The sequence below is a fragment of the Trachypithecus francoisi genome, unplaced genomic scaffold, assembly GCF_009764315.1.
Source record: "Trachypithecus francoisi isolate TF-2019V2 unplaced genomic scaffold, Tfra_2.0 Lachesis_group7, whole genome shotgun sequence".
Classification (NCBI taxonomy): Eukaryota; Metazoa; Chordata; class Mammalia; order Primates; family Cercopithecidae; genus Trachypithecus; species Trachypithecus francoisi.
The window spans coordinates 87,323,974-87,338,972 of NW_022681472.1; the positions used below are offsets into that span (position 1 = coordinate 87,323,974).

Below are 14,999 nucleotides of genomic sequence, written 5' to 3' on the forward strand. Positions count from 1 at the left end.
AGTCTATGGAGATGAAGCCTGACACTCAGACACTGTTTCCATATGTGTTTCTCCTAAAAGTATCACCTGAGGTAGGAACTTGGGTTCAAGTAACTTATTGGAAGATGATCTTAGGAAGCAGAAGTCATGGCAGAAAGAGAGACAGAATGTAAACAAGCAAACAAACAAACAAAACACACACACACAATGTAAGGGGGTGTTATCAAGGTCACTGTTGAGTCCTTTGAGCTGCAGACAGATTTTCCAGGACTATCCATCTGAAAAGCGGAAGGCTGGGACACCTGTTTCTTGCCTCCTGCTGCTTGAGGGTCATCCATAGCATTGGCAACGCCCCCACACATCTGAGCTAAACTGGCCCAGTGATCTCCCTAAGCTTGAGAGAAGGCCTTGGGGTAGATTGTAGAAAGAAGATAGGCTCACCCATGACGTGGGATGCTGGTAACAGGAGATGGCATGAAAATGTCCACTACAGACATTTCAGAGATGGAACAAGGGGATGAGACACTTGAGATGGTTAAGTAGGCTCTTGACATCAAATCATCTAGTATGGAAGAGGGAGGAACTGCTCTCTTTTCTATTTCCTTGTTGTAGTCAATTCCCATATCAATTATCACCCTACTTTCCTGCAGAGAGTTACCAAGTAAAAAGGACCACATGGCCAAGTAAATTTGGAGAAAAACTCCATTAAGTTGGTTTTAAAAAATTATTAGTGTTATTTATTTTCAATATCATTACTTTTTTAAATAGAAACATAATAATTGTACATATTTATGGGGTTTGTAGGGCTTCGCAGAGTCTTTAATCTGCAGATATACACTGTGGTTCTCAATTATACAAGTGAAGTATAGTCTTTCCCAAAATATTTTGACCACAGAACTATTTTTTGCAAGGGCTCCAAGGGTTCCAGGAAATACACTTAAAGAAGTATTTGTCCACTGGGAAAAGTCCAAGCTCTGCAAAGCCCTCTGTGATCTGGCTCCTGGGAATCTGCTAGAAGCCTTTGTAGTTCATTGAGCACATATCTCCATATCTTTGTGTGTTCTGGTCTCTCAGCTTGGAATAACCTCCTCAACTCATATCAAGTCACATTTGCCAAAAAGCTGATGTCTTTCCTACCTTGTTAAAGTGTCCTCCAGGTGCACCTGACCTTTGGAAAAACCTAGAGGTCAAACCTCTGGATACTGATACATCTGCATTATTTGCCAGGCTTCTCAGATTATCTGTGCAAAACTATCCATCTATAACGCTTGTAGAGAAAACAAAAGAGCGCCAAGATGTGTAGTAAACACTATAGTCTAAGACGCTCCACGAGGCATTTCTGAACCATTTTTACTCAAAATGGCAGGGTCTGAGACTGCCTCGAGTATGAAGGCCATCATGTTCATGGGCGTGATAACCATACTCTTCTCTAAAACAGAGAAAGACAACATTTCCCATAGGGCCACATTATGGAAGAAGTGGATGTGAGTACACTGGAAAACATGGCAACACTAAGCAAGGACTGTGTGATACTGAGGCCCGGCCTCATCTCCCCAGGGAGGGTGGAGGGGTACCTGAAGCTCTGTGACCACAACTGATCTTAAAATAGTGGATATTGCCCCATGGGGGATGCACCTGTCCTGCAGGGGTCTGGGCTCCATCTGTTGGGATGTTCTCAAACTGGGAAGGAGTCCCTTTGAATGCGGGCACAGTCCATCATTAAGCTACCACCCACACACTCAGAACTTCTGGTCAGCCTTGGATCAGTCACGCCAAAGAAGAAAAATAAGTCTGCTTAATTGTATTGCACTTGCAAAAAACTTGGAAGGAGGAAAAGGAGAGAGGAAAGAAAGAAAAGTGGGGATTAGATACTGAAAGAGGGCAAAGGAAGAGAGAAGAAATACAAAAAAACATCAAAAAAGTCCTCCAACATTGCACACACACACACACTCACTCACTCACTCACATACCTCCCATATATTCAAAATGCTGAGAAAAACCCCCAAACCTCATAAGTCCAACCTTAGCAGTAGATGGGAATAGGGCAGAGATTTCAGCTGGGAGTAGGCAAGACAATGCAACTCCAGGCTGCATGGAGAGAAGCCTGGCACCTGGGACAAAGGATATGGTCCAGCTCTTCTCTGAACTGGCTGTCCATCCCCGAACGACTGTGTTCAGTCCTGGGAATGACTTTTCAAAAGTAAAGTGAAGAATGAGTAGCATGCTCAGAGGAGAGGGAGTACGATGCTGAGAATGCATGATGTAAGGTAAGTTGAAGCCACTGATAACATTGTTCCTTGGTAAAAGAAGACTCTTCTGGAGTGGAGAGGAGGAATAAAATGTCTAGACTCAAATACTTGAAGAGTGTCAGAGGAGTTAAAATAAGATAAATGCCCAGATAAGTAGTGAGTACCTTGTGACTAGGGTCACGCAAGCAGAGCCCAGATGACCACTTAACAGCTGCTGCTGGGGACTGGAGCATCAGACACGATGGTAAGTTGGACTAAATGCCTTTGGAGGTCCTTTCAGCCCTGACACTATGATCCTGTAATTCCAACCTTCCCATGGATTTGAAGCTCCAAGACTCCTACCCATCACTCAAGGAGATTTTGTCCCGTGAATCCACGGACTTTAGTTCACACTGAAGCAGTAGGCTGGTGAGAGCTTCCACCTTCTCTACTATCAAACTGCCTGCACACATATGGAAGGATTCCAGTGACACCTCTCAAAGCAACCATTGGATTAAGAAGCAAGACCACACCTGGGTGTTAGGACAGAATCCGCTCTTTCCTGCATGACTGAAAAATGACTCAGTTCTGTGATCCTCTGTTTCTATTTCTGTACAATGGACATAACGTGATGCTGTAGAAGTAGATTCTCAGCCAGTCATGGTGTCACGCCTACAGTTTCCATCCCAACCCGTCTGGAAATCTGTGGAGAACTTTGATTGTCACAGTGACTGGGGGTGCTATTAGTCCAGGGACTGCAACCTGCTTGCTGCTCCATAACCCAGTTGCCAAGAGTGACACCCTCTACCGCCAATTAAGAATCCTTGCCCTGTGCAGTCCTTATGAGGACCAGTCACAGAAGGAGGAATTTGAGGACCCGGAAGGTTGACACTGTCCCTTCTCATCCAGGCAGTGTCAGGGGCTGGGCAGGCCTCCACAGTGCCGCGTGATTTCCCAGAATAGCTGCTTAAACTTTTCTCAGAGAAACAATGCCCCAAAAGAAGAGAACTGAGGAGGCTGGGAGGCTCAGGGTCAGGACTTACCCAACATGCACAGGGGCTTCCTGGCAAACTTCAGTCGGCCCCGCCAGCCTTTGTATCGGCAGCAACATCCAGCAGCCCAGATCCTCAAAGCAAACTCAGCTCCAAAGATGAAAATAGCAAATGTCTCCTGCATGGAAGAGCATATGGAGAGGCACTGATTAACCAGGACCCACTTGTCGGGAGCTGGTGATTTCTATTCGGAAGTTCTGAAGAACTCCATTTCTGTGTTGTTGCTGGTTGTCTGGTTGGCATGGATGGCTGGTGATGGGGGCGGGGAAGGTGACTGGGGAGAACAGGTCCATCACCGCCATTCAGTTTGGAGGCCTCCCGTCTTCATTGTGATGTGCTAACTGTCCTTAATGCTGCTAAACCTGGCACAGTGATTGCTTGTTCTTTTTTCTACGTTTTTCTTCCAATAGATCATTTTAAAAGTCCCTTTAATGAATGAAAAGCCCCCAAGAAGTGCAGTCGGGTTGAAAAGAGAGATATCAGCGAACACAATCTATTGATTCCACCCAGTGCCTGTACCCTGGTGTTGCTAATTGTGGCTAATGGTTATTAAGCCTGGCCCCTGGGCCAGACAGCCCCCAAAGTGTTTGATAATATTATTCTCATCTTACATTTTGAGAAACCAGGGCACAGAGTAGTTAAACAAGTTTTTCAAGGCTATGAAGTGGAGAAGAAGGGATCTCAGGCTCAAGTAGCTAGGCAGCAGCGCCCAGGAGCTTAAGCACTCTCCAGGACACAGGGTCTCCTTTTCCTTCTGCAACTCCCTTGATAATCAGACACCAACACCTCTGCTTCTCTCTCTTTTGTGACCTCCCTGGGCCCCCTAAGGCATTGCTGCTTGACAACAATCCTTGGAGCCTAGTTCCTGGAGTTGGGTGCTTTCCAAGGAATTCCACACTGAGGTCTCAGCTCTGGGTTATGCCGTTGCAAACCCCTGCTCTCAGAAGGAAGTGCTAACTCTGGTGCCTTGACGGCTTGCCCAGTGTGAGAAGAAGTCTCCACTATTTTAAAAGCTCTAACTAGGGGCCACACGACTGCCCTGTGTGCAGGATGGAGCCTCACCCCATGCAGTCGGCATTGCCCTGAAGAGGCAGGGCTGACTCCTAGTCATGCAAGGGTGTGGTCATTCAAGGGGCCAGTTGACCAGTGCTGTCCTGTGGCTACAGAAGCAGCAAACCCTTGCTAGAGCCTCCTTTCAACAAGGCACTGAGGCTGGGCCCAGCCTATGTCTGCATTTGCTGCTCACCTGACCTTATATATTTTGGGCAAGGACTTGAGCAAACAGAGTCAGGGGTACATTAGCTGACTTGCCCAAGAATTCTAACCCTACTCTGTTTCCATCACACCACTTGATGGAGGACAGAGAGTGAAAACAAATGGAGGCCCCAGGAGGGGAGATTTAGAGGTTTTAGGTATAAATGGAATTCTGCACCTGGCCTTGAAGAGAATGAGAGATCCTTGGAGTTTAGATTGTGGGATACCAGGAAGAAAAAGCAGAGACAGGTTTTAGAATGAAACATGCCTTTGTGTGAACTTTTAGAGGATTGGGAAGCTGTATTTTATAATTTAATACCATGCACTGGTTTTTGCTTTGACTTTATGTCCCATTCTCACTAATGTGGAATAGCAAATCTTTACCAGAATGCCATTCTTCACTCCACATGTGCCCATGGAGGAGTGCCTAAAGGGAGACTTTGCTTTTCCTTGGGCCTGGACTTGACTGGAAGCTGCAACCAGTCAGGGAGGAGTGTACCCAAGGGCAACCTCCTTTTCATCACTGTGGAAGCCCAACCAGAAGCATTTACCTCAGAATGCAATCTTACCAGTAACAGAAGCCAGTCTCCTGAGACAGTCTCATACTCCTTGAATGTGGTCAAGACAGCCAGAATCAAGCACCCAAGGACAATCAGGAACCTAGAGGGGAAGAAAGAAAGACTAAGAAACCTTTGAGTCATGCTTGCTTTGAGGCTAACACGGGGAAAGGTGTCTTCCAGGATGAAGCTGCAACTTCCGCTGGACATTGACATGTGCTTTATATGTTATCCCATTCAATCTTCATGACAAACCTGCAAGGCAGGCAGAAACAATCATCCCAGTTAGACAAAACAAGGTGACAGAAGTTGACCAATGTACATACTTTTACTTAACCAGCCTGTTAGTAGAATCAGCTAGTTATAATTTAAACTAGATCATCTGGTTCCAAACTGGAGGACATTGCTGAAATTCCAAAAGTCAAGACAAATTTTCACAAGTCAATAAGAATATGAATTAATTTATAATGTGTTCTACACACATAGGACTGATTTAAAAATATACGAAAATGTTTTCTTAGAATGAAGAAAACACAAATTTATTCCAAAGATTGAAAAATTCAGCAAAGGCTTCTGTCACCAAGTATCAATATTGTTCATTTTTACAGTCAATTGATACAAAAGGAAAGAATCTCTTTCAGTTCGGGATCTTTGGAATTGTTTTTGAAATGCTAGAAAGAAGAGGAACTGCTACACTGAAGGATTCAGAAGGCTGGTTCTTTAAAATTCACGGAGAGGTCACCTGGTTCATGCCCAGGCTCAGGCAGGAGCGAACTACAATTCTTTAAGATTGTTATCTTTATAAACTCTGTGAGAGGTGCGTGTGTGTGTGTGTGTGTGTGTGTGTGTGCGTGTGTGTGAGAGAGAGAGAGAGAGAGATAGAGAGAGAGAGAGAGTACATGTTTCATTGTTTCACCAAGGAAAATGGTTCTCCCTCTTGGTGGATAGTCTTTGGCTTAGTTGTCAGTACCAGGTTCCCTGGGTGTCCAATAGGGAATTTACAAGCTAGGGTTTATGGGTGAAGCCTGGTACTACATACTCTAAGCCCTCCTACTCCAGGCACTCTGGTTTTCTGCTCTACTTAGGTTCTACCCATGCTTTTTTGACTTTTGTTCATTCATTCATTCAATATTTAAATGGCAGACACTGAGCATACAGAGCTGGAATTCAATGATGAATTAGCTGGATCTGTCCTCATGAGCTCACAGTCCAGATACACAGAAAGTTGTCTCATGGTGTGACCATAAGGACCATGATGTAAGGAGGATGGAAATGTCTCCTTCTGACCTTGGCTGGGACCAAGTTCTGCCTCTGACCCTTTGTGATCCTGATCATATTTTCTGATAAATAAACCTGCTGATCTTCAGACCTGAATCTTTGTGTCTCCAATCATGCCCAGGAACCCAAACAAGATCCCCAACTCCTTGTGTTTGGCCATTTTATGTGAAATTCGACTTTGACCCATGTTTGATATCTGCCTCCCCTAAGCCCCAAATCTTCACAGTTGATGATGATGATGGTGGAGGTGGTGGTGGTGGTGATGATGGTGGTAGTGATGGTGATGGTTGTGATGACAGTGGTGGTGGTGGTGGTGATGATGTTGCTGATGGTGGTACTGATGATGGTGACAACATCAGTAACTGTTACTACAACCTGCAAAGTTAGATATGGCCATTCCCATTTTAGAGATGAAGAAATTCATCACAAAGAATCAGTACCATCAGGGTAACTATGTTGTCAGTAAAATGACCACCACAAAGCTTGGAGTCCAAAGACATGGGCTTAAAAGGAAGCTCTGGTGCCTTTTATGTGATTTTGAGCAGCTCATTGACTTGGTAGATCCCAGTCATTGGGGAATGAGAATAATGAATCTGCCTAGAGCTCACCATACCATGATTCTGAGGACTTCAGGAAATAATTGATGTGGGATATTGTTAAGTCAATTGTTGAGGATCATGGTGCTCTCATAGAAACATGCTCATCATTGGCCAGTCAGAAGGCAGGGAACTTAATCACTCTCAGAAGATTCTGCAAGTCCACATTATGATTCACTCAAGACCTTATTTTATTCATTCATAGGCTCTGTAGAGAAGACCTTGCTTACAATTATTTTCTTTCTTATTATGACCTGTGTGTTCTTAGACAAGATACAAAACATTTCTGAATCATGGTTTCCTTCTGTGTAAAATGAATCCAATTAAACGTCCATATCCTCCATTATTCAATGATGTAATCCATGTCAGATGCCTGGAAAAGTTAGCCTTCAGTAAGACTTAACCATCATTTTAGTGCAATTTAATACCAATTTATTTGGTGCCTCTTTTGTCTCAGACATAGTACTGGTTTTAAGGATACAAACATGAATAAAACCTATTCCTCATTATGCAAGCACTCCTTAATTCAATGTGGAAAACAAGACAAATAATTACTGCAGAATGTGGTTGAGGTTCAAGTGTTCAAGGTTCAATGTGGTTGAACCCAAGTGTTCACATGCTTTGGGAGCATCCTGGAGGGGCTGTAACCAAGAGGTCGGAAGGAAATTCAAAGCTATGCTGCAGTTGACCATATGTCCAAGTTTATCCAGGACATTCCCCATTTTATGTGTTGACCTGGAGTCTGGACCCCTAGGCCTCATGAACAACATGTACGTGTGCAGGAGGTACAAGAGTTCATGGACAAAGAACCAGGTTTGATTTTTCTTAACAAGGGATGTGGGTCTTTTGTGATCTCGCCTTGCCCTCCTCACAGCCTTGTCATCTCCCGCTGCTTCCCCACACCCAGACTGGTCATAGGAATGACAGAACTTCCTCAAATTATCTGAGCCCATGTGCCTTTGTGCCTTCTGTCTTGGTAGTCCTCTTCCCTGCCCACTTTTGCCATATCCCCATCATTAACCTGCTAATGTCTTGGCAGCGCCAGTCATGCCTTGCCTCTAGAGCCTTCCCAGACCCCAGCAGCTCTCTACAGGCTCCCTTGTGTGATCTCATCCCTGGGATCCCAGAGCACCCTGATTCATTTCTACTCCAGCATGGACCACAAGCTGCTATCATCATGTAACTAACTGAGTACATCATGTGCTAAATAAAACATACTGTCTCAACACCTGAAAACAGACTCCTTTAAGGAAAGGAACTGCCTTTGCCTGGGGAAATACTTTATTGATCCGATTGAGGTAAAAGTTGCAACCCTAAAAACACGAGACTGCTAAACCACTTAGCAATACAAATGAACCAAAAACGGCTGGGCACGGTGGCTCATGCCTGTAATCCCAGTACTTTGGGAGGCTGAAGCAGATGGATTGCCTGAGGTTGGGAGTTCGAGACCAGCCTAACCACCATGGAGAAACCCCATCTCTACTAAAAATGCAAAATTAGCCAGGTGTGGTGGTGCATGCCCATATCCCAGCTACTCAGGTGGCTGAGGCAGGAGAATCGCTTGAACCTGGGAGGCAGAGGTTGTGTTGAGCTGAGATCGTGCCACTGCACTCCAGCCTGGGCAATAAGAGCAAAAACTCCATCTCGAAAAAAAAAATTATCCAAAAATTAGAGATGGAGATCGGTGCTGAGGGCCAAAAATGACAAAAAAAAAAAAAAAAAAAAAGAGAGAGAGAGAAGAGGATGTGGTCTAGTCACACATTGAAGGATTTTTAAGAACAAGATTGTTTAAAATTTTAAGTTCTTGGTCCAACAATGCAAGTCATCAACCACAGCCTCGTAAATGAGTTTGTTTTTAGTTGGCATCAATCCTGGTGCTGGAACCCATGGCTGGATAAGTGCATGGGGAAAGAAGACAGGTTGGTGTCCCACAGCTGAATTAATTTGGCAGGAAAAGGAGTCCTTAGCTGGACTCTGAGATTTTGCACAGCTCCCTGTACTTCGGAGACATCTATCTATCTATCTATCTATCTATCGTGAAAGATTCAAGTTGTGTGTATGGTGGGCATGCCCTAAAGTAATCTCCGATGAGTCAGGCAGTTGCATAACTGTCTTTTCTGAGTGCAAGAAGAACCTGTGACTTGCTTCTAACAATAGAATATGCCAAAAGAGATAGGATGTCACTACTTTGTGTACTTTTTAAAAAAAATATGGCAAAGGCAACTGGATAGTCATGCCTGTGATTATGTTACATTATATGAGACTCTGGGGCTAGAGATTCTCCTGCTGCTCTTGATGTGAGCTGCTGTTTTGAAAGGCCAGTGAGAGCTATATGGCAAGGAACTGTGGGGTTCTTGGACTTGAGAGCATCCCCTGGCTGATGACCAGCATGAAAGTGGGACCTGTTCTGGAACTGCAAGGATCAACAATCATGGGATACTGGGGAGTCCTCTCACAAGCTCCAGAGAAGAACACACCCCAGTCAACTCCATGACTGCTACTTCATGAGAAGCTCAGCAGAAGACCCAGTTAAGCCATGCCCAGACTCTTCATGAACCTGAGATTAAAAAATAATGTGTTGTTGTAAGCCACTAAGTTAGAGGCAATTTTTTATGCAGCAATAGAAAACGAATACCATGTGGAATGGGAATCTGCACACAGTGCATCTCACTTTTATACAGCAGGGTAACCCAAAGGAGGTCTGGGCTGCATGTGTGCATTTGCTCTGTTAGACTCTGCTCCCGGAGGGCAGAGACTATGTCTTGCTCCTCTCTGTATCTCAGTGAATAGCTCAAACCTGACACTTATTAAGAACCAATATATGTTTAGAGAATGAATACAAATAATTTCAGCAATTAGTAATGGCCTTGGTTGTTGAAATTAAAGGCAAGGGACATAAGGTGAACTTGGAGAGACAGGCTGGGAGCATGATATGAAAGATTTTGTAGATCAAATGAATAGTTTGAGCTTTATTCTGCAGTCGATAATTTTTTTAAAGATACATGGTTGCACTCTGTCACCCAGGTGGGAAGGCAGTGGCGTGATCATAGCTCACTGCAACCTCTAACTCCTAGGCTCAAGTGATCCTCCCATCTCAGCCTCCCAAGTAGCTGGGACAGGTGTGCACCACCACCCATGGTTAATTTTGTTTTTATAGAGATGGGGTTTCCTTATGCTTCCCAGGCTGGTCTTGAAAGTCTAGACTCAAAAGATCCTCCTTCTTTAGCTTCTTAAAGCATGGGCATCAGAGACATGAGCTTCTGTGCCCAGCCTAGAAGATCTATCTACCTATCTATCCACACACATACATATGTATGTATCTCTCTCTCTCTATATATATATATGGAATATATGGATGGATATACATACAGATAGATATATGTAGAAAGATGGGTATGTGTGTGTATATGTATGTGTATATATATACACATATATGTGTGTGTATATATATACACATATATGTGTGTGTATATGAGCTGACCAGAGAGGAGGAGGGTGCGCTGGAGAGATGACAAGGGACCCATGAGAGAGCATCCTTCTGCGGTCTTGGCAGGAGTCGTGACTAATGGGATATAAAGATTGAGCAAGAGGAGCACTCGGAAGGTCTTGGGGTGGGAAGAAGGAGGACAATGTGCTGTTCGCAGACATCAAGAAGCTGTGCAGTGGGGCTAGCAGCACCCTGAAGATAAGAAGCTACTTGCGGTCCTGCTGCACTTGAGGTCCAAGTGGAAATCTCCATCCAGCTGATGGAAATCTAAACTTAAGGCTTAGGGGAAAGGTCGGGGCTGAATATCTAACTCTCTTTCAGCTCTCGTAGTCTGATTTTAGAGCAAGGAGAAGGGATAATTCCTCCTTCGCCAACCACCAAAATGCATTTTCAGCTGAGTTCCCATCCGCAGGGAGCCTGCGGAGCCACGCTCTGGCCAGGAGGGGGCAGCAGAGGCCAGACGTAGCCTCTCGCTTCTCACGCCTCACCGGCAACTTCAGGAACCCTCTTTCTAAGACAGGAGAACAATCATTAATCTATACAGCTAAAAGCATCAAGGAAACCCTCCTTAACCTGAGAAGAGGAAGCACTCCTTAGTTTGTTACATATTTCAATTTACCCTTAACATATGAACTTGATTTCAGAAGGAGACCACATTATCAGTCCCACTGATGGACAACGATGTGGCGCTGAACGTGGGGCTAGAGATGCTCCTGGGGGTCTTGACGTGAGAGCCGCCCCCAGCTGCTTTCCTCCTGGTTTTCTGCTTCTCTTCCTGTTTTGGTTTCCTGTCTCTCCACTCTCACCAATTATTCCTGTTCTTCCTTTTCTTCTGTCCTGTCACTTCAGTTTCTTTCTCTATAGTCTGGTGGTCTTTGCTGCTGCTGTTGTTGTTTTGTTTTGTTTTGTTTTTTGTTTTTGAGACGGAATCTCGCTTTGTCACCCAGGCTGGAGTGCAGTGGCGCAATCTCTGCTCACTGCAACCTCTGCCTTCCGGGTTCAAGCGATTCTTCTGCCTCAGTCTACCAAAGAGCTGGGATTACAGGCATGTACCACCACACCCAGCTAATTTTTTTGTATTTTTAATAAAGCCGAGGTTTCACCATTTTGGTCAGGCTGGTCTCGAACTCCTGACCACGAGTGATCCACCAACTGGGCTTTGGAAAGTGCTGGGATTACAGGCGTGAGCCACAGCACCTGGTCTTTCTCTATAGTCTTGACTGTTTCCTTTCCTCTGCTCTTCTCTTACTGCCCTGACATTCCTGAGTCATTTTCCTCTCCTTCTCCTGCATCCTTTCCTCCACTGCTCCTCTCCTCTCTTGTTCCTCCTTCCTCTGTGCCTTGCCCACCACTTCTGTCTCCCTTCTACACCCTGCAGGAGTGAGCAAGGGTTTGTGGCCAGGAGTCTTGGTGAGAGCCAATAGCAGTCTTCTGTCTGAAGCATCCAGGCTGTCTTTGCAAACGATGCCAGTCAAGGTCAACAGTCACGAATATGCCCTTAAATCAGTTTCCATCGCCTCCATGCTTCCACCCTCAGTATTCTTTCCTCACCCTTGGCCATCTTCCATCCAAGCCCCGGTTGGGGAGGGCAAAAGGGAACTGACACAAGGAAGCCTGCTTTGTAGCTGCAGGTGGCTCTAAAGTGTCAAATGCAGGGGCCTCAGGACAGGAACTAGTGCGTGCTGTCCAAGCCCACTGGATACCTAACCTCTGTCAGGCAGCAGGCAAGGAGGGCTTTTGCAGATGCAGATGTGAGGGATGACCACAGTGGTACCAGGAAATCCCTGCTGCCTCTTCTCACTCGTATCTGGCATCCATTTATAGGCTCCAAAGCTGAGCCTGCTGGAAGTAAGAGGCAAGGTTTCCAGCCAAACATCCCCTCACAGGCTTCATTCACAGTGAGACAAACACGGTGAAAACATTGATGCAGGAATTTTTTCATGCATCATTTTCTCTTTTACTCCTGAGAGCAACACTGTGAGGAAGGAGATTATCATTTTATTTGTATCCCCATTTTACAGATGGGGAACTGAGCCTCCAAGCTCAGGCAGGAGGGACACAAAGGGAGTGAAGAGTCAGATACTGTGCTGAGACCAGTGGGGCCTTGGAAGAGAATCTGCAGAGAATGAGGTGTGGTCAGAGCCAGAGAGAGAGCAGGGAAAGCAGCCTGGCCTGCTGCTCTCAGTTCAGCTGGGATAAGTCAATGTCTTCCCTTCTCTTCCTCTGGAGTCTGAGATTTGGCAGAAAAAATACTAGTAACATTCCAGATAGCTCCCAGAAACCCCTGCTGGCTCCTGCACTAATTACAGCTGTTCATGGACAGCTTTCAGAGCATCTGCAGCCCTCAAAATGTCCTAGAAGGTAGCACTAGACTCCCTTTCTTAGAATCCTTGTCTGTCTGCCATTGAATAGCGATGTGTAGAAACATTTTTCCTAGCTAGATGAAGGCAGAATTGAATTGTCTAAAAGAGAGGCATTACTACATCATAGTTAGCTGCACCTGTCCTAACCCTTGGCAACCATTACTGATCTTTGATCTGAAGCAGGAGACATAACCTTAAAAGGCAGTGACAGACCTCAGACTGCATGAGGATCCCACTGACCCTCAATTGAAAAGCCTCAGATGTAAAGCACCCACTGTGCACCATGGGTTTCTTTATTTGCTATGAGTCAGCCCCAAAAACGATGTTTGGGTTATCTCCTAACGAGAACTGTTCCACCCACTAAGAACTGGGTTGACAAATCATTTTTATCTTGAAAACCCACTAGGATGGATTGGTTAAGGCTGCCATGAATGCATGTTGAAAAGAATCCAGATTGCAGCCAAGTTAACTGGGGGAAATGCCATTACTGATTCGTGATGTCTGTCACAGGGACAGGGAAAGACCAACCATTTGCCATTTCCTTGGAACCCAGACATGAAAACATAAGACAGAGCTAAAATCGTTTTGCTAAATCTTCCTCTTCCTGATTTGACTCATGCCAAGCTCCTCCAAAAATTTGATTAGCTGGAAATTTCAGGAAACCTTAAGAAGGACCTATTACTCTTTCATCTAACAGAAAGGAAATTTCTACATCAGAGTTCTGAGTGATTTGCTTATGGCTACAAAATAGCTCCCTGCAGAGCTAGAAAGAGGATTCTGGTCTCCTAACTCTCAGCCTGCTGCATCCTCCACTGTGCCATTTCCTACTTTATCTCTGGTAAATCAACGAGTGCATCTTTATGGACATTTGTGCTATTCTTTTACCTGATTACAACCTGTCCCCTTCTGCCAAACCCCACCAACATCAGGGCAGAAGGCTGAATAACCAGGGTCATTCAGGGAATGAAAACAAAACCGATGTGTTCACCTTCTCTTTCGAGAGTTGACCACTATTTTTCTTCATTTAACATTTATACTTTTTCTCTCTCCAAATATGTCTTGTGCTTATTTGCCTATGAAGTGTTAGGCACTCTAAACCATACTGTCAAATGTCAGAATTTTATACAACACATAAAAAAGTGCAAGGAATAATTTTGAAGTCATTTAAAATGATTCCATCTCTTAATACTATCTTAAAAGTTGCAAAACTCACAATTATTTAATAGAAGAGCACGGGAGGCAAATAAACACCCGTGTTGTGAGGCTGCATTTCAGGGTCAACAAATTGACACAGCTGAGCCAGGCAATGGCCCCTTATGGGGCCTTCAGTGCTACTTAGCCCTCTGAGCTGGAAAGAGGCAGCAAGAGCTGTCGGTGAGGAGAAGAGAGCACAGGAGAGGATACTGGAAGATTGTGCCCTTCACCATGTACTCATTTGTACATGCCTTCCAGTACCATTTTTCTAAGCGAGGATACTTATTATGCCAAATCCCTGTCTAAATACAGCTGTGGACTCCTCATATCCATTACAGGGTAAAGTTCCAACTCTTTAGAAAGGTAAACCAGCTTCTTCCAAATCAGATCATGTCATGAAAGAGGATAAATAGCATGATTCAACTATATGCTGTCTATGAGAGATTCACTTTAGATCCAAAGCACAAATAGATTGACAGTGAAAAGATAGAAAATGCTTTTCCTCGCAAATAGGAGCCAAAATAGAGCTGGGGTGGCTATAGTAATATTAGACTTTAAAATGGGCTTGAAGACAAAAATTGTTACAAGATACAAAAGAGGACATTATCTATCAATGAAAGGGTCAATCCATTAAGAAGACATTACAATTATAAACATGTGCATACCTAATATGCACCTAATAGATCTCCAAAATATATCACTTTTCTTTCCTAAGCTTACTTCTTCATTCTTTCTCCCTCCAGTCACATCAAACTTACAATTTCATCAAAATGTGGCAGGCCTTTCAAAATTCGGTTCTTCTCCATCATGTTTCCTCTCCCTCATCCAAATGACTCCTCCTTTCTACTCTTTAAGGCTCAGCTCAAATGTCACCTCCTCTATTAATTCATTTATTCAATGAAATATTTACTGACCATTCATTGTATTCCAAGAGTTAGGAACAGACAGTCCATTGTCCCCTAGGAGCTAATTGTTCATCCTCTCTTGTTCACCAGTCAACATTAGAAAAAT

At 44.4% G+C, this 14,999-nt stretch overlaps 1 protein-coding gene across 1 annotated transcript in view; it reads right to left on the bottom strand.

Moving 5' to 3' along the window:
- The window catches only part of KCNQ3 (potassium voltage-gated channel subfamily Q member 3), a 361,709-nt gene that overhangs the window by 60,816 nt on the left and 285,894 nt on the right, over positions 1-14,999 (bottom strand). The window contains exons 2-3 of the mRNA XM_033202782.1: positions 5,083-5,173; positions 3,251-3,377 (exon numbers count right to left, since the gene is read on the bottom strand). Coding sequence (XP_033058673.1) covers positions 3,251-3,377; positions 5,083-5,173 — 218 coding nt within the window. The remainder of the gene's footprint in view (positions 1-3,250; positions 3,378-5,082; positions 5,174-14,999) is intronic.